Genomic DNA, 25,677 nt, shown 5'->3' with positions numbered 1-25,677 from the left:
GGTCTCAATGAAAGATGCCAGTTTCTACTGGTTTGGTTGGGAGAGGTTCAAGGTACTGCAGACCTAGAAGTGGGGCCAATGTCAGCAGAGGTTTGAGGAACATATCCGTAGGATAAGCCATTCGATGTCCCGATGGGAACACTTCTTTGACATGGGTGTTTTGTTTTTTGTTTTTTTACATAGCTTAAGATCTATGTGAGCCTGCACTAATGCCAAGAAGTCAACTTGAACAATCAGAGCAGCAGGATATAGTGGACAATGGCCAAAACACTTGGGACCGGTAGGACAACTACTGAGATAAGGTTGGTCCTACAATACTTACACTTACACTCAAAACTGTATGGTCCAAACCTGTCCTATGCAAACATGTAGGGATACCTCCACTACCACTGCAGAATAGGGCACCTGGTATTCCTGGGTTCTCAGGTCGCAAAAATTAAATCACAGGCTCAGGGAAAGAAAGAGCAACGCAAATGACTACCAATCACTAAAGTTATCTACTTGCGGAAGCTCTACTCGTTTTCCTGAATGGTTGAGGACAAAGCAGTCAGACCACCGTCAATCCATCACTAACCATTGCACATGTCAGGTTAAACTGAACAATCTGGACATTGACTAGGAGCTCATCAAGACCCTAGATCGCTGTGGCCTTCATCTAGGGTCTATGACTAATAGCCAACATGAACTAGACTGCACCGGAGATAGTTCAACAGTCCACCTACTACTATCAAAATTCTTGGACTACCTTAGATGAAAGGTAGTCCACCAAGCTCTTCGCAACTCGAAACACTCACCTGCTTTAACCTTCTTCTCGCCATTCTCATCCAAGGCGGACAACGCTGTGGTGATGCTCTTCTGAAGATCATTATTGCCTCCGACAGAATCATCGTCATCAGAAGAAAAGGACGGCAGTGCCTCCAGATTTTTCTTAAACTCCTCCTCAGTCTTTTTAGGAGAGCCAGCCACCTCCGAACCTGCTGCTTGAGGCTGAGGAACTGGTCCAGGACAAGGTGTCTTTATCACCGGGGTACACGGCCTCCTGATTCGATTAGGTACACGCACAGCAGGAGCAGAGAACTGCTGCTTTGGTCCGGTCTTTAAAAAGTCCAAGAACGATGCAATGAAACCAGTTTTGACTTCTGGTTGTTTCTCCTCCACTTCCTTTATCTTCTGCCTCATCCTTTCTTGGTGCTGATAGCTATCATAGTACCCCTCAGAAACGTGCGTGGAGTACGGCATCCCTGACTCAGGGCCTTTAGACAAGGGCCGTTTCATCTGTACGTTCCGTTTCGCTTGCTTGACGTTTGAGTTTTCATCTTCCGAAAACGGTTTCATTGGCATTCTATCTTTGCCCTTGATCTTTGGAAGGCCGTCTTGGCCTAGATCTTGGCAGTCTTCCTCCATTTGGCCACTAGAGCTGCTGCCTGCTTGAGGATCACTTGTGGACATGTGCTGAACCTGAGAGGCATTGTCATCCGTGTTCATCATAAAGTCTCCATCAGATGCTGAATTTTCCTTACTGAGGTTGTTTGCACTCGCCATGAAATCTGAATCTCCGATATCTCCTGCTACATCGCTAGTGTCCTTGGATTCATTCTTCTTAGCCATCTCGGAATTCTTCTCATGGTCATCCTGACTGGTCCCGAGCACCGGTGAACCCATCCCGCTTGGCAATTCTTGCTCTAAAGGCCGAATCTGGTTTTGATCAAGACTTGTGTTTTTGGAATGAGTTGTAGAAACAGTGGAAAGGTTTATTGCTGTTTGGCCGCCATTTAACGAAAGAGTGTTTAGGTTCTGCTGCTGCTTTGAGGATGTAAAGTTTGCAGGCGAATTCCTTATATTCAGGGACTGAAAACGGGACTTTGAGTCGTCGGGTTTCACCGACAAACTATCCTCGCTAGAAGACTTGGCAAACTCTTGAGCTGCTGTAGCTGCTAAAATGTCATCAACATGAGACAAAAAGTTTCGTTCATCACCGAGCAACATGGACTCTGTGAAACACATTGGGTTTAAAGACTCAAACTGATTCTTGGAGTCTAGCCGCGGTCTCTGGCCGAAATCTTTCGGCTGCAAGTGCTGTTGCAGATGCTTCCCGTCGGAGGTGTCCATTTTTATGACGTCCGAGCTTTGAGAGTGGAGAGATGGTTGAGGTTGCCCACCATTGCTCTGGATGATGTGCCCATCCATCTGGAGGAACTGCGGCGCCACTTGCTGAGGACTCTGAATGCGCTGCATTGAAGCGGGCGCCTTTGCTTGCCCCATGTTGGACTGCAAAATGGACTGCTGAAACATTTGCAAATCTGAATCCAAAAGTACCTGCGTGCCTTGTAGTTGAAGATGTTGTTGAGGGTGCCTCAAAACCGCCTGGAGCTGTGGGGACGTACTTGGCTGCTCCGGAAGTTTTGTTTCGTGAACTTTGTGTAACATGTTATGCTGACTCAAATCCTTAGCGCTAACTTGTGTGGGTTGTATTAAGTCTGTAGAATTTTTAGCATCGTGGCCGCCTGAACTGTTTAAGTGACCGACATGCTGAGACATGTGACCGACAGGGCTCAACATTCGTTCGTCTTTTTTAGGCCCTTGAAGGCCGAGGACTTGGTCTTCCAGACGAGAATTGCTCTTGATAACACTTTGAGAATATCGGTCATCGGCCTTGGAAACACTGTAAGCCGTCTCTTGTGTATTCATCTCCCCGTCGTTCAGTCCTTGGCTAGACGTCTCCATATTGGTTTGCTGCTGTAACGCCTGCAGATCCGGCATTTGGAATTTCTCCTCTTGTTTGACGCTTGCATACAGGTTGGTTTCAGACTTCCTCTTCCCGTAGGATTTGGAGTCCGCGGTCGTTCTACTGTTTTGTAATGCTTGCGAGTGGGGAGGTGGTGAAAACGTGGATGAGGGGACCGTTGGCAAAAACTTTTGAGACTGTGGCGAGGTGGAGTCTTGCGAAGCCTGGGATGAATGCATAGAAATGTAATTTTGGGTAGGGCTTGACGCAGGCAAAGTCTGTCCACGTGAGGAAGCGGAAAATGGAAGAGATGGGGATGATAGTGGTAGGTTCTGACCCGAATTGTAACTTTCTGATGGACTTACAGGGGACATCACCTGGGACTGAGATGAATAGCTAACTTGTGATTGACTGACTGGAGTTAAACCCTGAGTGTTACTGGAAGAATAACTTTGAGTCTGGTTAGCTGAAGACAAATCTCTCGTTTGATCGGAGTAGTTCTCGCTGGAAACCGAAGGCAGCGTAAGCGGCTGATCCGTCGAATAACTTAGTGTCTGGCTGCCCGAGGTTATGGTTTGCGATTGGCTTGAGAACACAGTCAGTGGTTTGTATAGAGGAGGCAGCTTTTCGGATTTGATTGTTGAAAAAACTTGCGATTGACTAGCGGATGGCAGGTTGGGGGACTGCGTGGACACGTAGCTGGGGGACTGACTTACAGGTAGGAGGCTACTAAGCTGTGCTGTGGAGAAGGCTTGTGCTTGGCTTGAAATGACAGAACTCTGGTTCTGAGAAGACTTTATATAACTTTGGGTCTGCCCAGGAGACGCTACACTCTGAGATTTGGGGGTCTTTGATGACCTCGGGGGTACCTTTGTGGGACAGTTTTTCGCTTTCGTCGAAGAAGGAGGGAAGCCGGGGGATGGTATGACAGATGGGTAAGATTGAGATAATTCCACAGAAACTTGAGGGGTTTTCTGTACCGGTCCACCATTGCTCACCTGAGTAAGAGCTCCGAGAGGAGCACATAACAGAGCGGACTGTCTCGTGTCCTGCAAGGCAGCCCCGGTTGCGCTTGTTAAATAATTCGGTAAGGAATGCTGAGTACCAGATAGCTGCGCCTGTACAGACTGTGTACTAGAAGGCCTCTGATGGTGTTTTATAACACTACATTCCCTCTGAAGTGCTCTTTCAATGGAGGCGGTAGAACCAGTAAACACTGATGTACTGTATGGCTGAGGGGTCTGCTGGGTCCCACCGAGTGCTGACGGCAACAAACTGAACTGGGGCTGTAAGAGATGTGGCGCAGACTCCTGGGCAGAGCGATATGTCGAGGACTGTGGGATGCCGGTACTCAGCACGGCGCTGCCCAGGCGCTCGAAGGTCAAGGCGGTGGGGGTCTGTGACGACTTGATCTGCAGAAGCGGGTCGTGAGGAGAGAGCAGACCGTTGGTCGCCGCGCCGAAAGTCCCATCTTGAAGGGTTAAAGATGGAGTCGTGGCAAAGTTTCTAGAGCTGAACGTGTTTGGGTGCTGATAGGCGGAGAGCGCAGATGTTGGAAAGGTTCCAGAGGTTTGCAGAGCTCCGGTCACAAACAGTTCGGTTGCTGTCGAGGAATGCATGCCTGCAACACAGCAAAACGCACAGTGAGAGGCAGGACAAGTAAAGAGACAGCGCTAAACACTATGGAGACCGCATACCCATTGTCAATTGGGTTACGCGTCTATATACAGCTGTTCAGCAAACAGCCGTCTATCCCAACTTTCTAAAACAGTCACAAATCGGGCTGCTCACACTTTAAAAGGTAATGTTAATTAACCATAAGTGCTCTGAGAGTGTTACCAGAGCCCCCTCCGTGCTACAGCTTCACAGGCTGTTACATTGACCAGAGGTAGGGTGAGACAATCAGCAGAGGAAGTTTCGGCACACAGAGGCAGAGTGAGACAAGCATAGAGGGGGCTCTGGTTAACCCTTCCCACACCACTTCTTGCTAATTAGCATAAATGTACAACTTGATTTTAGAAGAAGGGAGGCGATGGATGACAAAAATAAGAAGATTATTCCAGTCCCGGTGCCTGAATCTATGAGTAAGTTTCACTGGTTTATCATGATGGATTGTGATGGTAGATTTCCTTTATAGGGTTTATAGTAAGTTGTATAGGGCAGGACAATCTGAATGAGGGTCTGACTACTGGGACCCCACTGATCACAAGATCGGGAGTCCTGTTCTATCTTGCAGATGATAATATAACATTGCTTGCAAACAGTCTCATCATGTAATGACATAGAACTAGTAACCAGCACCCAGTTGTTTTATTCATACACATCTAGGAGGAATAATAGAGGAACAGCACAATTTGTTGATAACGATGCTCCAGAATTATTATTTCATGGGGAATATAAACCTTTACTAAAAACAATTTAGGGACATTGATAAACCAGGGACATTACTCATAGATCCAGGTACTGTGACTGTGGTAATCTTCTTATATTTGCTATCCATGGCCTCCTTCCTTCTAGTATCAACATTTATAATTATGCTAATGACCAAAAAGGATACTGGGGGTGTTATCAAAGCTTCTCTGTGCTCCAGCTTCAGAGGCCGCTACTCTTCTCCCTGATGTAATCTCACACAGTGTAACAGCCTGTGGAGCTACAGCACGGCAAAAGCTCCGGTAACTCCCCCAGAAGCCCCTTTGTCTCATTAGCATGGTTTTCTAAGTTGATTTTAGAAGGCAGGAAGCCACAGATAACAAACATAAGATTATCAGTGTCTCGGTGCCTGATAGATTCCCTTTAACTAGAGAATTACTACAGTACACTAGGCCTTATTCAGACCAAGATGTATCTGCAATAAAGGGGCAATTTATAAATGTATTCAGTCTGTACATGCAGAGGGAAGTAACATGGAGCGACGTAGCAAAGCTGCAACTTTCCACACATTAGGAAACGGATTGCAAATTGCTGCATTTACTACAAAAGGCTCAGGGTCCTGCCCTCTGTATACATAGAGTGAAAACTAACAGGAGGTATATAAAAGGTGCAGCTATATCTATAAGACCCCACGAGTCTTGTGTACTACCGCTTGTCCGGTAGTAGGAGCTGCTATTACCAGTTTGCCATGATGGAGCCCTGAACTGTGGCAGGAGGGTTGTGCCTGACGACGCTGCCTGAGCCGTCCGAGACTCGATGGCGGATAGAAAGTTCATCACTGACGTCTCTGTAGTGTTACCGCCGGCCACGTGGAGGCTCGTATCGAATAGGCCGGATAAGCCTGAAACCAAGAGACATTTTACAGCATTGGAAAGCCATTTTCATGTTAAGAACGGCCAGTAAGTTATACATGACATGTGCTACCTGTAGGATGGTGCGTGGTGGCGTATCCAGGGAGCTGGTGGGTGGCCGCATAGGTCTGCCGGTGGAGGAGCTCCGTGTCCGAATGAGTAGGATGCCCCGCGCCATAGCTCAGACTGGAGGAACATAAACAGGAAAGAAATAATCAGCACAAACTGCAGAACTTCAAGTCAAATACAGATAAATCTTATCACAGGTATATTTGGCAAACCGGTTAGGCGGCTACTGGGTATAATACAATCTAGCCAATCCCCGCCCACACAGTGGCCAAGAGTCCCGCCCCCACCACACAGTGCGCAACTGTCACGCCCGATCACGCCCCCACCACACAGTGCGTAATAGTCACTCCCGATCCCGCCCCCACCACACAGTGCGTAATAGTCACGCCCAATCCCACCCTCACCACACAGTGGCCGAGAGTCTCGCCCCCCACCACACAGTGCGCAACAGACCTGCTGATCCCGCCCCCACCGCACTGTGGCCAAGAGTCCAGACCCCACCACAGAGTGCGCAACTGTCCACCCGATCCCGCCCCCTCCATACAGTGCGCAACAGTCCCGCTGCTCCCGCCCCTACCACCAGTGGCCAAGAGTCTTGCTGATCCCACCCCCTCCATACAGTGAGCAACAGTCCCGCTGCTCCCGCCCCCACACACAGCACAAATCTTGACAATCTCACCCCTTTCACATAATGCAATAGTCCCCTGATCCCACCCCTAACCACATAGAAAGTCTTTCTGATTATTCCGCCCCCACACAGTGTACCCCCCCCCCCCCCTTACACACTAGACCAATTGATCCGGCCACCACACACACACAGAGCAAGGCACAACGCAGACTATAGTTTGTCGATCGCATTAGTACTTTGTGAAGACCTCCATCTGGAAGAAATGAGGCATAGAGCCTGGAAATAGCAGCGGCGCTCACTCTTCTGGCGGGGGCTCGAAACGCGCTGCACAACGAAACTGTAAAGTCTCGCTCATTACAGTCAATAAAGAAAACAATCGCTGACGGCTTATGACAGTCCATGTGGATGTTCATGAGCTCATACTGTGTGGCAGGCGGCCAAGGCCTGGAAAATACAGACAGCGCCGCTCTCGCAGGAAGCCATCGCCAGCCGGGGCCCTTCACTCCCAGCTTCTCCCATCCAAACGTAGCACTCAAAATCATCTTCACAGACCTAACCAGGGCCACTACTTTATTACAGCCATTGCCTTCAAGAACCTGGAAAATAAGACCTTGAGTAACGCTCGGGATCTGAGACGCATAAATCGAATCATTGCCTCGGAGATCGGCACTCTGGTAGGAAAAAATGTTGGGGAGGGGAAGAGATCCCGATGATCGTGTGCGGATTAATGTCTAGAAAGATAGTAAAAATAATAAATCTGTATTTATATAGCACAAACAGATTACACAACGCCGCACAGAGCTTGCCAATTCCCTGTCCCCAATGAGGCTCAATCTAATCAACCTACCAATATGTTTTGGAGTGTGGGAGGAAACCGGAGGACCCGGAGGAAACCCACGAGAACACAGAGAGAACATACAAACTCTTTGCAAATGTTGAACCTAAGACTTGAACCCAAGTCCCCAGCGCTGCAAGGCTGTAATGCTAACCACTGAGCCAACGTGCTGCCCTCGTTTTATAGTGCAAGAAAGAAAAGGACCTTTGAAGGTCCTCTAAAAGTCCTGAAACCACAGATTGAAAGCAGGCAGAAGGGACACATTCCCCAAGAAGCTTGATTGTAGGGGCTATAATATTCACACACTCCAGGGCCCATGGCAGTCTTAATCCACCCCTGCCTGTCACCAAATGTTCAGGTATCCTTAAAAGGAATATGTAAGCGATTTTGACTATGCACATGGTAAGATACAAGACCTGGAGATCTGTGTAGTAACCCAATATTTGTGTGGCATCAGAAGAACTGCGATAATGGATTTAAATTCCAGGAATGTAGCTGCACTTTATGTACTTGGGGTGGTCCTCACATTGTTGCGCTCTTATAGCTCTGCCTTAAAAGGGGATTTCAATGAATACGGGACACCCATTTCTCCAATACTTCAGTTTCTGGGGTTTCACAGGACTCATCGAAGGACATCTCCTCGGACATGCCCCCCCCCAATACACAAAGTCCAGGTACAATCCTGGAATTTCAATCCACTATCACAGTCCTGCTGTTAACACACACATATTGAGTTACTACACAGATCTCCAGGACCTATATCTTACCATGTGTGTGGTCAAAATCACTTACACATTCCTTTTAGGGATACTTTCAGGGAGTGCAGTAGCCTAGCAAAGGGAACAGACGTCACAGGAAGCAACTCAATGGGAACTAAGAGCCGGAGCAGGGCAAGTATGAGTTATTTTGCCTCACTCCATCCCCCCCTGAGGGTTTTCTAAATTCACGGAATACCCTTTACTCTGCTTCACAGCTCAATGCATCCGTAGTTTAAGATAACCTATGACTCGGGTGTTCCAAAAATGATAGGAGAAGATGAGAAATGTACAGATCTGAGTAATATCCTCCATCTCTGCTATGATACTCCCCAAGAGGGTGCAGAAATATATAACATCCAGCTGTACGGAAGGGTAAAAACATGGTTCATTTACCACTTGTCTCGGAGCACCACAAGAAAATGACTAGGTATAGCCGGATAATTATAGTAACCGGATCAGCTCGGCTTTAAGTAACGGAAATTCTCCAGAGCAAGGAAGGAAATCTGTGCGTTCGGGAGAAACGTTGTTCTACTTTCCAAAAGGAATATAAGATTGGCCTGGGGACAGAGAATGGACTTGGTTTACCAGACTAGAGGATTCGTCTAGACCCACAAATTTAGTGGGATCTAACAATTATTACATGTATGGGGGGGGGCCTGGGGCATCCAGAAATTATATGTCCCCAAACCATCAGAAAGCAAGTAGACCTGGCATGACGGCAAGTGCCCGGGAGGTGGTAACTGCACCGAATCCTTCCCCAACCCATCTTCCTAGGTCCGAGTGACCATTTGCATGCCGGATTAGTTCCGGGGGGGGGGGGGGGGGGGGGGGGGGGGGATTGCTGTGGAGTAAAATTTGCCATGAATGATAACAAGAGGACGTACGTGTACCCCAAACATTCCTAGTTGACATTAATGTCTCCATCATTGGGTAAAAAACACAAGTCACAATGAAAGCAAAAAATTAGCACAGTAAAAAAATCCAGCTGAAATATTAATAAATCGCTAAAATGACACGTCTCTCTGCAGAATCCTTCCAGGCTGAACACCTTGTTACGAGGAACGGTGAGATAATTGAAAAGCCGGAGACGTTCCCTGGAGTAGAGAATAGGATATTATCGCGGAGGGGGGTGCTGGACGGCCGCCAAGGCTTTCACACACACGCTGGCAGCGCTTGCCTGATCCTGGGGCTGACGTGTCACACGGAAAACCACTAAGTGTCCCCGGAATGTCACCGGCAAACACGGATGACTCCATCGGAAAGCAGCAGGCGGCCTCCGCCGAGAGTCCTTTACACGGAGCCGGGGCCGTACGAGGCGACGCGGTGATGTGTAACGTTACTTACTCCGAATGCGGAAATCATCTTCCCGGATACAAGAAAGTTACAGATGGAAAGATATGGCACTGATCATACCTAGATGTCATACCTATGTAATTTTGGCAAAACATGGCTTTATACCCCATCATCGGCCTATGTGGGCAACCACGGTGGTCACCGCTGCGATGCCAAAAACAAAGACCAAAGCACCAGGAGAATGTTACAGTAAACGATAAAAGTTTCGAGGTCATGGAAAAAAAAAAAGATCAGTTACTGGTTTGGCAACGATTTTACGGATGTTTACAGTTTAACATGTCTACCAGCTAGTGGTAGATTTCCTTTAAACTACAAATACTTACCTATGTTCCTCTTGACGTTGATCCCAGCCGTGTCCTTCTCTAAACGAAACGTATAATTCACAGCCCCGAGTGCGGGGACAAGGTGTCCGGGGCTCCGGGCTGCCAATTATGCATTCATGCTGATAATTATGAATTCACACCTCCTGCGTGATAAGATTTCTTCCTCTCCCATTTTGAAGAGGGAGGAAACGTCACGCAGGGGGCGTGCATAATTAGAAGGGCGGAGCTCTGGACACATTGTCCCCGTGCTCCGGGCTGCTAATTATAATTTTCTAGGTTATTCCAGCGTGTCAAACTTAGAGAAGGCCACCACCGGCATCAACATCAAGAGGAAGGGAGTATTTGTAGTTTAAATGTGTCTCCCAGATAATGGTAGATTTCATTAAAGGGAGACTACCCCCTCCCTCAGGCTTTGTGGAGTTTTTATTCTGTATGCAGTAAGTGACCCACCCTGGACTTGCCTTAAACACCCAGGGCCCCACTGCTGCTGCTGCTCCATTTCCTATGTGTGTAGCCGCACGCACATCTCCTGCGTTGCGCTCTCTCCCATTGAAATAACGGGTGCCTCAGTCACATTGTACTGACAATCATGGTGACAGGTAAAGTATAGGGTGACTCTCCACCACTGCTTGCTATGCCTAAGGGAGTTGGTAGCCTAAAATAGTGATGTGATGGCACAGACTATGGACCTGCTATAACACACACACACTTTCTTCCATAGAGAGAAATATGCAAATGTCAAAAGGAGAATGAAAAAAATACAAAAAAATCAAAAGGCCCTCCCGTGTTTGTTTAATGGCAGATTGCAGCCAGATGTCTCTATACATGAATGGCTTAAATAATTTTGCTATTAACCCAAATCATAATTATTACCATAGCCTATCAAATCACAAGGATAATACAGTGAGTTGTTGCCCACAGGAGCTTACAATCTGATGAATGGTGGGGGTGGGGAGGAGGGGCTAACACAATGGCGTCAGAGCGTGCAGAAAGGATATTAGATTTTTAGGAGCTTTCCAACAAATTATATTTAGGGTGATGAAGAGTGAGGGTCCAAATGCTGCTATCCTGACAATGGGGGCGAGATGTGCATGTATGGGTAGTGGTGGGGTACATGCATAGCTTCACGCCGCTCCCCCTGCCTCCTGCTTGTAAGAGCCATGAGGGGAGAAACCCACCACAAGCAGCAGGCAGGATGAACTGCATCACATAGGACAGTGATAGGACCCTGACGGATTATGGAGACATCCAAGATGCGCTGCAGAATCATATCATAGTGGGTGAAAGGGTCCAGATCATACCCAAATGCCACAATTTTTTTCTGCATAACATTCCCCCCTTTTTATCCCCATCTGATCACACGCCTGTGGTTATCCCGGCTCTGCCCAGCGATCAATCTGTAGCGATTTAACAATCTGCACCCAAGCAGAAGGCGTAGAGGAAAATCGTGCATTTACAGTAGAAAAGCTGCTTAAAAATCTATATTTCCTGCCTTGATTACTGAGGCGATGCCAGTGCTGAGTCGCTAATCCGGGCCTCACCTGCTTCCAGTCCCTTCCATTCTGCCTACAATGGATGTATCAGGTCCCAGCGGTAAAATAGGCTCGAAAATGGCTCAGCTGGACAGAATTAACATTTTCCTATGAGGAACATCTGGAGCGCAGAGCAATGAGCAGGATGGAGGAGTCAGCGGCCGCTTCATGGCGACAACAGTCAGCGGCCGCTTCATGGCGACAACAGTCAGCGGCCGCTTCATGGCGACAACAGTCAGCGGCCGCTTCATGGCGACAACAGTCAGCGGCCGCTTCATGGCGACAACAGTCAGCGGCCGCTTCATGGCGACAACAGTCAGCGGCCGCTTCATGGCGACAACAGTCAGCGGCCGCTTCATGGCGACAACAGTCAGCGGCCGCTTCATGGCGACAACAGTCAGCGGCCGCTTCATGGCGACAACAGTCAGCGGCCGCTTCATGGCGACAACAGTCAGCGGCCGCTTCATGGCGACAACAGTCAGCGGCCGCTTCATGGCGACAACAGTCAGCGGCCGCTTCATGGTTACAGTAAGACCCTATTACAGCCATAGGGCACAGACACAAAGCTGATAACTTTTGAGCCAGAACAACTGGAGAACGAAGTCTACGCGGCCTATCATAGCATTAAAAGGTTGACCCAAAATTATAGGACATAATAATCTGATCTTGGAAGTTTTTTTTTTTTTGGGGGGGAGGTGGGGTGGGGGCTTGGGTGGAGGAGTCCCATTCCAACACACATCAAGCATTTGCCCCATCAATGTCCATCCTTGGACTCTGAGATGAGCAATTTCTCCTATACACAATGAATAGAGCGGCAGTAAGTGCGCTCGACCGACTGCTCCACTAGGCCCATCCCCCATCAAGTTATCCTCGAAACTGTGGATGGTCTAATTGATAGGATAACCCATTATCAGATCAGCGAGGGGGGTGTCCTACTTTCTGTACATGTGTAGTTCAGCACAATGAAGGGGTCACAAACTAAGCCAAACACAATGTGCACCCTCATGCCCTTCAAATAGCCAATGGGGGTGTTTATGCCCTATCCTAATAACAGGCCACCAATTTTCTGAGCCTAAACGGCACAGGAACTAGAGCACAAGAATACGGGGGGACTCAGAGTTATGTGCCTTCTGTATTCACAAGCGGTGAACTCCAAACGCTACAATTAGGCGTCAACCACTGCACATCATATTTCGACACGGGGCGTAGAAATCGGATATCACATGTGATTAAGCCTGAACGCACATCGGTCCTGTGAACATAGCCGTACCCCCACATCCATACCATTTCAAGGCTTCGAAACAAAGGCATAATCCACGACAGCTATGAAGCCAGAATAATCGAGTGCTCGTGAAACGTCTGAAATATTTATAGCTCGGCCCTATAAACATACACAGGGGGAATGGGGGGGGGGGGCGCGATCACGTGACCGATCTGGAGCGATTATATATTTGTACTAAAAGCTTTTATAATCTGTATAAAACTTGGTTATGTGGCTGAATTTTATACAAAGGAAACCCAAGCCGCTGATCCGTCCCGAAGATGTGGGTGGTCTGCTGTGGGGGATTATACCATGCCGAGTATTAGGGCCCCCTACAGGTCACACATTTATACCACATACTATAGATACCCGTCTCATAGGTTAGGCATCCACAACGACATCTCTTAATAAAGTTAACCTATTCCATTGAGCAGCCAATCACAGGCTCGGTGGATGGTGATTGGCTCGGAGTGTTAAAAAGCAGGAAATAGACACATAACGGAAGTTCAGCCAGAAACGGGTAGGAGATGTTTACTTTTGTTTTTTAACCCATTATGAGCCTTTCATAAACTATAACATCCCCACAGTATACCCATCTAATTTTGGAACATGAAGAGGAATACGAGCAGTAGGGATTAGTCACAAGTTGTGCATATATTACCATACAAGGCTGATCCGACAGGCCGCACGCCGTTCCTTCTACGTAGATCTGTAATTAAACAATCAGCCGGGACGCTAATAATTCCCCGTACTGGAGAATATAGACTGTGATTATGAGCCGCGCTCGCTCCCCACAAACATGGCCGATACCAGACCCGGCGACACCGTCATACTGCTCACCACAGAGAAGAAATCAGCCACCAATGTCACGTGATCACATCTGGCCCCTGTCCGTATAACCGGCATCACCAGGGCCTGGCGTTACAGATGGAAAAAAATATACAGTAACAATTAAAAAAAAAAAAGATTAGACCATGTGACTCAAGCCCCAGCTACCTTTCTCCAAGACACCAATTGGGATACAGAAAGACTGCAGTTACTTTTATATTAAAGGGGTTGGCCAGTCTTACTTAAGTTGTCCGTGTGCCTTTACTACCTTAATAAAAATCCCAGAATGTTCATCAAGTGATTCAGCATTCCAGCTACTTATTTTTGTGCTGTGTGCAGACTCTGTGTGATTCTTTGTTTACATGTCTGAGCTCTGATGAATAGGAGGTGCTGTAGCGGGAAAGTTAGGACGGATCCTGCGTCTGTCAATAAGGAAAGACATTTAAAAGAGACGATGGTAGATGCCAATACATTTCTGACTATTCAAAGCAGTACACAGTGTTAGATATAGTTCCTGGAAAGCTGTGTAACCATACCTTTGTGTGCATTTTAGGTCGGTAGCAGGAGGACTCTGAAAATGTCTTTATATTCCATATTGTAGCTGGATCCGAAGGACTCTGGTGTGCGAGATCTCCTCACTGTACTGCTACACAGCCCCTCATACGCTGTACAATTCAAACAGAAGCTGCTACAGCAGCGGTGAGAGGCTGTGTAGCAGTACGGGGAGGAGATCTCACACAGCAGTTCCAGCTACAACCCTAGAACACAAATACATTTTTATACACACTCCTGCTACTAGGTATATTACACAGATCTCTAAGGCTGCTATCCAACACTGCCCGCAGCTTTGCACTGTTAAAAATTACTAATAGATTCCCTTCAAAGACACTAACCCTTAGGCCTCATTCACATGGCAGTGTGCTCCCCCGGATTGGATCCCGGGTATAGCTTTTGGCCATGTGGAGAAGGGAGGGGGATTGATCGCTCCTCATCTCTCCCCCTCTGCATTGAAAACCATAGATCTTAGGTTGTGTGAATGGGGCCTTATCTATACTCCAGAAACATCACCATGTTCCGAAACACCAGGCCGTCTGATATACGGCAGAGCAAATATAAAGGGTCGTCAATGGGTTAAAAAGAAACCCGAATGCAGACTGCGCCGACTGTATGAAAATACCTAAAATACATTATAAATAATGCGACTACTAAAGCCACATGTAAGCTGCCGAATGTCCCCGCACCATGTGAACAAGGCCTTACAGACACTCCCCTTCTCCCTGCACGGCCTGTGATTCATTAGACAGATGACTTATTTCCGAAGTGAAGTGCGGTCACGTTTAATGGACGGACATAAATACATCTCATGACGGGAAGATCTTTATCACTAGTCTGGGATGTAATAAGAAAGCAAGAACCGCATGAAATAACAAGGCCCCGCCCCTCCTGTCCAGTAGGCCCCGCCCATAAGCATATAAATTATAATAATATATATAACCGTAAGGCGCATGTGAATAAGCAGCTGCACCCCGGGAACGTGCGGGGTATGACATAATGCAGGGCGCTCGGAGGATTACTCATGTTCTGCTAATACATTTATACAATGATGTATAATCCATGTGTATACAGCAGCACAGAGGAAGTCAGCGAGTCACGTCACAACCATCCCTCACAGGTCTACAGGGGGAGAAGTGTAGGGATTGTCCACAGCTCTGTAGATCACTGAACTAGAAGCCTGATGCGACCTGAAAGAGGAAATTATTATCTTTAATCAGACATCAGATTTCTGTTTTGTGGGTTCCATAGCGGCGTCTGAAATAACTCTCCCCCTGCATTCTCTAAACTTGACTCGTCTCGGGCAAAATATGACTCTTCTCTGCTTATCAGCATATGACTTTGGAGTAAACGGATGTGATTTCGCATAAAAGACGGAATTCTAGAAAGGACATTTAACCCCCCCCCCCACTGAGGGGGGCTGCTAGTTTAAAGGGGTTGGCCACTTTTCAATAAATCTGTATCTGTAGCTTTGCCTTCTTTGAGATCTTCAGCTCTTCCCTCTACATATAAACCCAGCTTCCCGTTTCTTACTAATTCCCTCCGCCCAAGTGGCGTTCCCCACTGTGTCTCTTTTTGCTGTCCGTCTCACTGATGGGGACTGGGAGCAGGAGAAGTCATAACTCTCCGGCTGCTGCAGCTCCTCCTATTCAGCAGAGCTCAGACATGTAAACAAAGAATAACAGAAAGTCTACACACAAATTTATGTAGCGGGACTGCGGAGTCACTTGCTGAACATTCAGGGATCATTATTAAGGCAGTAAATGTAACTTATGTAAAAGAATGACCAACCCATTTAAAGGGGTCAAATCAGGTGACAGATTCCCTTTAAATCCCATCTGCTCCGCTACGGCATTCTGCGGGAGCTAGCCACTGCCTGTTCCTGGCCTTTGGAGACTTATGGAAAGCTTTTTACATGACCTGCAGGATTCTAAAAAAGCCATAAATTCCCTGCGACACCAAATATCCATCACGTACAATAACACATATATACAAATAGGTAAAAACAAAAAACCCACAAGGACAAATGGAGGAAATCACAGATCCAGACAGGAGCTATTACCCGTGACAACAGAACCGAGCCCCCTCCATGAATACAGATGCCGCCGACAGAACATCTGATGGATACAAATTAACACCAAATGTTTAAAGCTACCACAGGTGGCGCCATAGAGCAGCTCTGCGACAAGACAATGGTACCATGCATGCTGGTGGTTGTAGTCCCTACATTCACACCTTGGATTAAACAGAAGTAGTTCCAGGCTAATAACAGGAGACATTGTAATGCCCCGATCTACTCAGCTCTCCAAAGACTCTGCACACAGAATAGAACTTTGCACGAATATGGATTACATGTGAGTTTGTGTCAGTCCACACTGCGCCGCTGGCATTATATCCATCCATGACAATGGTCCTGCAGGTTTAATATCCACCTCCGGGGGGCAGCCTATTCCGCCTCCAATTACGGGGTTAAACATCCCCTGCCGAGCCTGAACTGTTGAACCGTAAAGAATTTCTGCCAAAATTACTACTATTTTTAGCACAAGGGGAAAAAAAATAGATGTTCTTATGTTTTTTTTTGCCATTTTTTGCCACTTATTTTGTGGCTTAAAATTTTAGCATAAATCAACAGTACAAATAGAAGTGTAAGAAACGTAGAAGAAATAAAGAGAAATAGTAGAAATGCAATACATGTTATCAGACGGCAGCGGTTCCCCTTCTTCTCGACTGAAGATGTCCCAGTGGTTTCAAGTATAAAGGTAAGTACAAGTCTACAAAGAGGGGAGGGGGAGGAACGAGCAAAACATACAGGCACACAGAGGTATAGGGTTTACATAGAAGTCTATGAGGAGGAGGAGGGGGTATAGGCACACAGTGGTATAGGGTTTACATAGAAGTCTATGAGGAGGAGGAGGAGGGGGTATAGGCACACAGAGGTATAGGGTTTACATAGACGTCTATGAGAAGGGCAGGAGCAAGAAAGGAGAAACACACACATTACATAAGACTGAAAGAGAAGAGGGTGAGAATGGAGAAAAAGACATATTAGATTACATAGAAGTCTCTGAAGGGGGTACAGGCACACAGAGGTGGAACATAACAGAAGTATATGAAGGGGGGATACAGGCACACATAGCTAAATTATTACATAGAAATCTATGAGGGGGCACAAGATAAGGAAGAAGATTAAATAGAAGTCACTGAAGAGTGGAGGGGGGTAAGAAAGGAGAAACAGGCACAATTACATACAAGAGAATAAGGGCTGGAAGGTAGAACACTACATAAAAGTCTATGAAGAGGAAGGGATGAGAAAAGAGAAACACCGACAGACTGTTAGAACTAAATAGTAAGTTACTATCTCACCCCAGTGCTTTATTCACATCAGTGCTGATTCATACTATTCTATAACGTCTGAGGTGCTATGGAGCGGATTCTCCACCACTGGCAGCGAGATGTGTACAGAGACAGATCAGCCAGTGTTAGGTAGGTGAGGTTAGAGGAAGCTGGAGGACATGTCATATAATGGGCAGTAGTAGTGATATCCCCCCAGGACACACCGGACTATAGATGTATCTCAGCAGTGACTCAGCGGTCACATGGAAACTATGGTTATATACACTGTAATCCCAAAGAAGAATGGAAAGAGACTCATGGACACGAGAGTCCACAGGAGTCAAGACCCCACCACTGATCACTACGTACCCCCCTGATGAGTCTGACAATGAGTCCGATGCAAATGAGGTTGAAGTGCTTTGGGGGTGTTCGAGGACCTTGGGGTTCCAGATCCACATATTGCAGGACCTAGGAGTGACGTAGCTGGAGGATGAGAGGAGACGCTGACGGAGCGGGGGCATTGTTACTGCCCTAAGGTGCTCTGCCAACTCCTCCCCCTCTCACTTCAGCCTCATTTGCATATTTCTAAACCGAATTTATGGCATAAAAGTCAGCTGGAAAATAAAAACAAAGATACGGGGGGCACATGTGGGACAGCCCTACATAACATTCAAGGGAGTTTGGGTAGGTAATTAGGGCCAAAAATGAAAGGGGATAGAATTCCACATCTGCAGCGTAGGCAGTGCTCCATAGACATGTAGGATTTTTAGGGTATCCGCACATGTTGAGGGTTACCCCCAGTAATTAGAAACTACATGAAGCCGGACTAATTCAGATTAGAGATGAGCGGACACGTAGTTTCCGTTCGGGTCTGGCGACACGACCCGAAAGTATTACCGGAGTGGCGTCCGAATACCAATCCGGTAAATTGATGAGCCTCAATTTGTCGGATTGGCTATTCGGTCGCCAATCCAGTAGTACGTCCGGGTCGCGCAGCCGAACCTGAAACTACGGGTCCGCTAATCTCTACTGCTGATGCAGATCAGTTATTCTGCAAACGAGGCTCCACGTGGATCGCACAGATTAATTTCCGTACAACGTTTACAGCGACGGGTCACTTATATGATGGGGACTACATCTTATTGAAAGATTTTTTTCTCCCCACATAGCGGGGATGGGATCGTCATCAATTTCCGTACAATTCTGTGCAGCGAAACCTGTAACGTGTGGAAACCCTTAGGCTATATTCACACTGCCGTTGCCCGCCCGTACCATACCGGGCAACGGCAGTGTACGGGGAGAGGAGGAGGAGGTGAGCGCAGCTCACCCCCGCCCCTCTCCATAGCAACCTATGGCGCACGGCGCCGTATTATGGGAAAAGATAGGACAGGGCCTATCTTTTTCCCGGGTACGGTGCCGCACGTGTGCTGCACCGTACCGCTCCCGTAGGGTGCCGTGCGCCCATAGAAGTGTATGGGGGCCGTATATACGTCCCCCATACGTTAGTGTGAATGTAGCCTTACAGAGATTCCGGAAAATCCCTTGGGACCGAGGTGGCAAAATGGCAAAACAAAGTGCCCTGAACTTGCTCCTGCTGGTCTGTACTGCTTAGGACGGGGTCACGGGACCTCCTTCTCCCTCCTTGGACTGCGGGACGGGTGACATCAAAGGAAGAGACATCTTGTTCCGTCCAAGGAAGCCAAGGATTGACCCCCCTCCGCTCAGAAGCCAAAGACTGGAAGTATTAGCGCGGCGCAGGGACTGTACATGCGCTTTGTTTCTGTATCCTCCACACCTCAGGATTCCTATAGCCCCAGTCCAGTTGTCGGTTCTGGACAGAGGGTTATGCCGCATATACAGAGGTCACCTCCAAGGACGGCCATTGGCTGCAGTGTTCACCCATCACAGGGCCACCAGCACCGGATCGGAGTGGGGCAGATATGTTTAATTTACATATTTAAACCCAAAACCAGCCTAACATGTGACCTAGACATCCCCTTTAAGCCGACATGTCCATTTTATAACATTGCTTACCCAATTGCAGAAAGTTGTCAGATTATCTTCAAGTCTGAGGGGAAAACTAAACAATTTTTTGCAAAGGGACAACAAAATATGACGGGACCCCCGGTGCCCCCTGCGCCAGGTGCCCCGAGCTGTTACCTGTCAGAAGGTAGGTGATAACTTCTCCAGAAGTTGTGGGACTACAACTCCCAGCCAGCCCTGAGTGTTACCCCCTGTCAGTGCATGCTGGGAGTTGTAGTTTGGGCACAGCCGCTGGAGCCACAGGTTGCATGGAGGTGACAGGAGCAGCACATGTGTCATGGCCGGGTCACTGCCTCCTCGCACGCCCGGATCGGGTGTCAGGCCTGCAGCTGGGGTGGATCCCCGGCCTGTGGTAAGTGTCCTCCCCGGGTAGGGCTGCACAGGGCCGCGGAGCCCCTCCCTCCTCACTCCCAGGCCCGGCTGCAGGACTAGGCCGCACATCCCCGGACTTTCCCAGTTCCCCTTCGCCGTCCCGGCCGCGCTCCTTACCTGGGCTTGATCCCGGCCGCGCTCCGCTCGTAGGCCCAGGCGGCGGGGGAGGCAGGGGCCAGCGGGTCGGTGAAGGTGGGAGTCGGGTAGTTCCTGTCCATCATCCGGGAGAGGCTGCGGGTCGTCGCTTCCAGCCCGTCACATCGTCCCCGGGAGGCGGTGACGCAGCGGCCGCTATGAGGAGGAGGAGGGCGCGGGGCAGGATCGCGCTCACTCCGCCGGATTGTAGTGCAGGAGCCCGGAGCTGCTCCCCATGTTGGTTTATTTCCCAGGATGCAGCGGGCACAGCGCCTCCTCCCTCTCCCGCTCCCCCTGCTGGCGGCTGAGGCCTAGTGCAGCCCCGACATCATCACCATCACCATCCGCGGACATCATCACCACCATCATCCCCGGACATCATCACCACCATCATCCCCGGACATCATCACCATCATCATCCCGACATCATCACTACCATCATCCCCGGACATCATCACCATCATCATCCCCGGACATCATCACCATCATCATCCCCGGACATCATCACCACCATCCCCGGACATCATCACCACCATCATCCCCGGACATCATCACCATCATCATCCCCGGACATCATCACCACCATCATCCCCGGACATCATCACCATCATCCCCGGACATCACCACCATCATCCGCGGACATCATCACCACCATCATCCCCGGACATCATCACCATCATCATCCCCGGACATCATCACCATCATCCCCGGACATCACCACCATCATCATCCCCAGACATCATCACCATCATCATCCCCGGACATCACCACCATCATCCAAGGACATCATCACCATCATCATCCCCGGACATCATCACCACCATCATCATCCCCGGACATCATCACCATCATCCCCGGACATCACCACTACCATCATCCCCGGACATCATCAGCATCATCCCCGGACATCATCATCATCATCATCCCCAGACATCACCACTACCATCATCCCCGGACATCATCACCATCATCCCCGGACATCACCACCACCATCATCCCCGGACATCACCACCATCATCATCCCCGGACATCATCACCACCATCCCCGGACATCATCACCACCATCATCCCCGGACATCATCACCACCATCATCCCCGGACATCATCATCACCACCATCATCATCCCCGGACATCATCACCATCATCATCCCCGGACATCATCACCACCATCATCCCCGGACATCATCACCACCATCATCCCCGGACATCATCACCATCATCATCCCCGGACATCACCACCATCATCCCCGGGCATCATCACCACCATCATCACCACCATCATCCCCGGACATCACCTCCACCATCATCCCCAGACATCATCACCACCATCATCCCCAGACATCACCTCCACCATCATCCCCGGACATCATCACCACCATCATCCCCGGACATCACCTCCACCATCATCCCCGGACATCATCACCATCATCATCCCCGGACATCATCACCACCATCATCATCCCCGGACATCACCACCATCATCCCCGGACATCACCACCATCATCATCCCCGGACATCACCACCATCATCATCATCCCCGGACATCACCACCATCATCCCCGGACATCACCATCATCATCCCCGGACATCACCATCATCATCCCCGGACATCATCACCATCATCATCCCTGGACTTCATCACCACCATCATCCCCGGACATCACCACCATCATCCCTGGACATCATCACCATCATCATCCCCGGGCATCATCACCACCATCATCCGCGGACATCATCACCACCATCATCCCCGGACATCACCACCATCATCATCCCCGGGCATCATCACCACCATCATCCGCGCACATCATCACCATCATCATCCCCGGACATCACCATCACCATCATCCCTGGACATCATCACCACCATCATCCCCGGACATCACCACCATCATCCCCGGACATCACCACCACCATCATCCCCGGACATCACCACCACCATCATCCCCGGACATCACCACCACCATCATCCCCGGACATCACCACCACCATCATCCCCGGACATCACCACCACCATCATCCCCAGACATCACCACCATCATCCCCAGACATCACCACCATCATCATCCCTGGACATCACCACCACCATCATCCCCGGACATCACCACCATCATCCCCGGACATCATCATCATCACCATCATCCCCGGACATCATCACCATCATCCCCGGACATCACCACCATCATCATCCCCGGACATCACCACCATCATCATCCCCGGACATCACCACCATAATCCCCGGACATCACCACCATCATCCCCGGACATCACCACCACCATCATCCCCGGACATCACCACCACCATCATCCCTGGACATCACCACCACCATCATCCCCAGACATCACCACCATCATCCCCAGACATCACCACCACCATCATCCCCAGACATCACCACCATCATCATCCCCGGACATCACCACCACCATCATCCCCGGACATCACCACCACCATCATCCCTGGACATCACCACCACCATCATCCCCAGACATCACCACCATCATCCCCAGACATCACCACCACCATCATCCCCAGACATCATCACCATCATCATCCCCGGACCTCATCATCACCATCATCCCCGGACATCATCACCATCATCCCCGGACATCACCTCCACCATCCCCGGACATCATCACCATCATCCCCAGACATCATCACCACCATCATCCCCAGACATCATCACCACCATCATCCCCAGACATCATCACCACCATCATCCCCAGACATCATCACCACCGTCATCCCCGGACATCATCACCATCATCATCCCCGGACATCATCACCATCATCATCCCCAGACATCATCATCACCATCATCCCCGGACATCACCACCACCATCATCCCCGGACATCACCACCATCATCCCCGGACATCACCACCACCATCATCCCCGGACATCACCACCACCATCATCCCCGGACATCACCACCATCATCCCCGGACATCACCACCACCATCATCATCCCCGGACATCATCATCACCATCATCATCCCCGGACATCACCATCATCATCCCCGGACATCACCACCACCATCATCCCCGGACATCACCACCATCATCCCCGGACATCACCACCACCATCATCATCCCCGGACATCATCATCACCATCATCATCCCCGGACATCACCACCATCATCCCCGGACATCATCACCACCACCATCACCATTATCCATATATACACACACATATATGAGCAATACACACGCTCAGGACGGCCAGAGTTCACCTTCTTCTTCCGAGTGCATGGCTTGCGACACAATTTGAATCTTAAATCCTGCGCTCAGTCCGAATCAATCGGATTGTCCGACGGCCTGCCCCTCTCCCGTTTCTGTCGCATGGAAGCAGCGCCGCTGCACCACACTCCGATCGCATGCAACATAATCCCAGCAAATACCTAACCCTGTTAAATACCTGTCAAAGCTGCACAAATCCCAAAACCGTGAACAGTGCGACGAAAGTGCAAGGGACATAACATCTAGGACCCCGTGGGTTCAGGGTTTGGTACAAATTCCCCAGTTAAAGGGGATGATTTCTCCTCCAGGTCGTCCCTCAGACTTGTCCTGAGTGTTATAGGGACAGGGCCTGTTATATACCTATATATATATATATATATATATATATATACTGCCCAGTTATAGCCATGGAGGAGCCTCTGGGGCGGGGGGGGCGGCTCAGCTGAATGATTAGTAAACAGAGACCAATAGAATATATTATCATTTTATCATATTCTCACCTTGAACTCTTAGTACGTCACATCTTTAGGTGATGTGTAGCGTGGCCCCCTGTATGGGATGTGTATAACATGGCTCCCTGTCTCTTTATTCCTTTTTAAGATTTTATATAATGGGTCACATTTACTTACCCGGTCCAGTCGCGATCTAGCGGCGGGTTCTCTGACGCTGATTCGGGTTCTGCCGGGATTCACTAAGGTCCGTGCGCCCAATGACCACCAGGTGTCGCTGCTGCGCTGAGGTCCCCTTCTTCGTCCCGGTGCATGTGAGTGCTGATCTTGCGACACAAATTTTTTTTTAAATTTAAATTTTTTAAATTCTTTTTTTACAAATCCGTCGGGTTGTCCAACGGCCACGCCCCCTATTTCTGTTGCGTGAAAGCTGGCGCCGATGCGCCAAAATCCCGGGGGAATTCAGGGCAAATCGGACATCGTCGGGAAACCCGACCCTTAGTAAATGAGCCCCAATATGTTTCTTATGGAAGATATTGTTAAATCGGGGTGGCAGCGGCCCTGCCCCGTACACAGAAGGTAGACAATGGGGCACATTTATTGAAGCCCCTGCGCCAGTTTTCTATTGGACTTTGCACATTCTTTTCCGTGCAAACATACATGCAAAGTCCAACAGAATTGTGTCGCACGCCCCATGTTAAAGTTGCATCAAAAAAAGTTGGTGCCCCCTGTCGGAACAGTGCGGATTCATGCAAAACTCCTGAATCTGGCGCCCCCTGCACTATACACAGGACACTGCACATAGTACACACTGTGCTGTTCTTGATAAATGTGGGCCAGTGTCTGTCTATCTGGGCCAGTCCCCTCCTCTGGGTGGTCCGCAGGGCAGGGAGGAGCAGGGGGGCTGGAAAACATTTGGTGCGATGATCATAAAGATGTAATTAGTCCTTGTTCCCGGGAGCTTGCAATCTAATTCCGGAGGCTCAGCGACCGCCTCTTGCAGGATGTCGGTGTCTGCAGTTATCTGACATCACACACCTGAGGAGCACGTCCCCCCGCGGGGGCAATACACGTGTGTAATGGGGCTATTATTATATCTCTCATGTTACCCCAGATGTCACCTGTCTATATCATCAGGACCTACTAAGAATAACACTGTGCCGGGTTTTCCAAGTAAAGTTTAGACCATACAAAACATCAGACAGTCCTAGATATTGTCCCTAGAGATCTGTGTAATCAGACCTTTGTGTGTGTTGTTAGTAGCAGCAGGACTGTGAAAATTAGATTTCTATTCCTGCTGTGCTCTGTGCTCTCTGCAGCCAGTGTTAGGTATTGTCCCTGCAGATCTGTGTAATCAAACTTTGTGCATGTTCTTAGTAGGACAGTGAACTATGGATTTATGTTCTTCTTAGGAATGCCTTCACACTGCTGTGCTCTGTGCTCTCTGCAGCCAGTGCTAGGTATTGTCCCTAGAGATCTGTATCTGTATTGTCCCTAGAGACCCTAATCACACCTTTGTCTATGTTCTTAGTAGCAGAAGAACCATGAAATATGGACTAATGTTCCAGTAATATAGATTTTAGAGGCATGTCCTCACACTGCTGTGCTCTGTGCTCTCTGCGGCTAGTGCTAGGTATTGTCCCTAGAGATCTATATAATAACACCTTTGTCTATATTCTTAGTAGCAGAAGGAATGTGAAATATGGATCTGTATTCCAGTAATATATCTTTTAGATGCATGTCCCAACACTGTTGTGTTCTGTGCTCTCTGCAGCCAGCGTTTGGTATTGTTTCTAGAGGTCTGTATAATCATACCATTGTGTATGTTCTTAGTAGCAGCGGGACTGTGAAATATGGATTTATAATCCAGGATCGTAGCTTTTAGAGGCGTGCCCTCACACTGCTGTGCTCTGTGCTGTCTGCATCAATCCTCTCCAAAGCCCTTTCTCAACAGGGAACCT

General features: G+C 48.9%; 1 protein-coding gene across 2 annotated transcripts in view; it reads right to left on the bottom strand.

The window, feature by feature from the left end:
• QSER1 (glutamine and serine rich 1) overlaps positions 1–20,318 on the bottom strand; it is a 32,124-nt gene extending 11,806 nt beyond the window's left edge. Inside the window, exons 1-4 of one of the 2 annotated variants that reach the window (XM_072118613.1) lie at positions 20,011–20,318; positions 6,080–6,192; positions 5,835–5,996; positions 795–4,346 (exon numbers count right to left, since the gene is read on the bottom strand). In XM_072118613.1, coding sequence (XP_071974714.1) covers positions 795–4,346; positions 5,835–5,996; positions 6,080–6,192; positions 20,011–20,114 — 3,931 coding nt within the window. In that variant the 5' untranslated portion in view covers positions 20,115–20,318. The remainder of the gene's footprint in view (positions 1–794; positions 4,347–5,834; positions 5,997–6,079; positions 6,193–20,010) is intronic. The other variant, XM_072118612.1, reaches the window with a different exon arrangement.
• Positions 20,319–25,677: the final 5,359 nt, after the last annotated feature.

This window comes from Engystomops pustulosus, chromosome 7, assembly GCF_040894005.1.
Source record: "Engystomops pustulosus chromosome 7, aEngPut4.maternal, whole genome shotgun sequence".
NCBI classification, from domain to species: Eukaryota; Metazoa; Chordata; class Amphibia; order Anura; family Leptodactylidae; genus Engystomops; species Engystomops pustulosus.
This window is presented reverse-complemented; position numbering and strand designations above follow the sequence as displayed.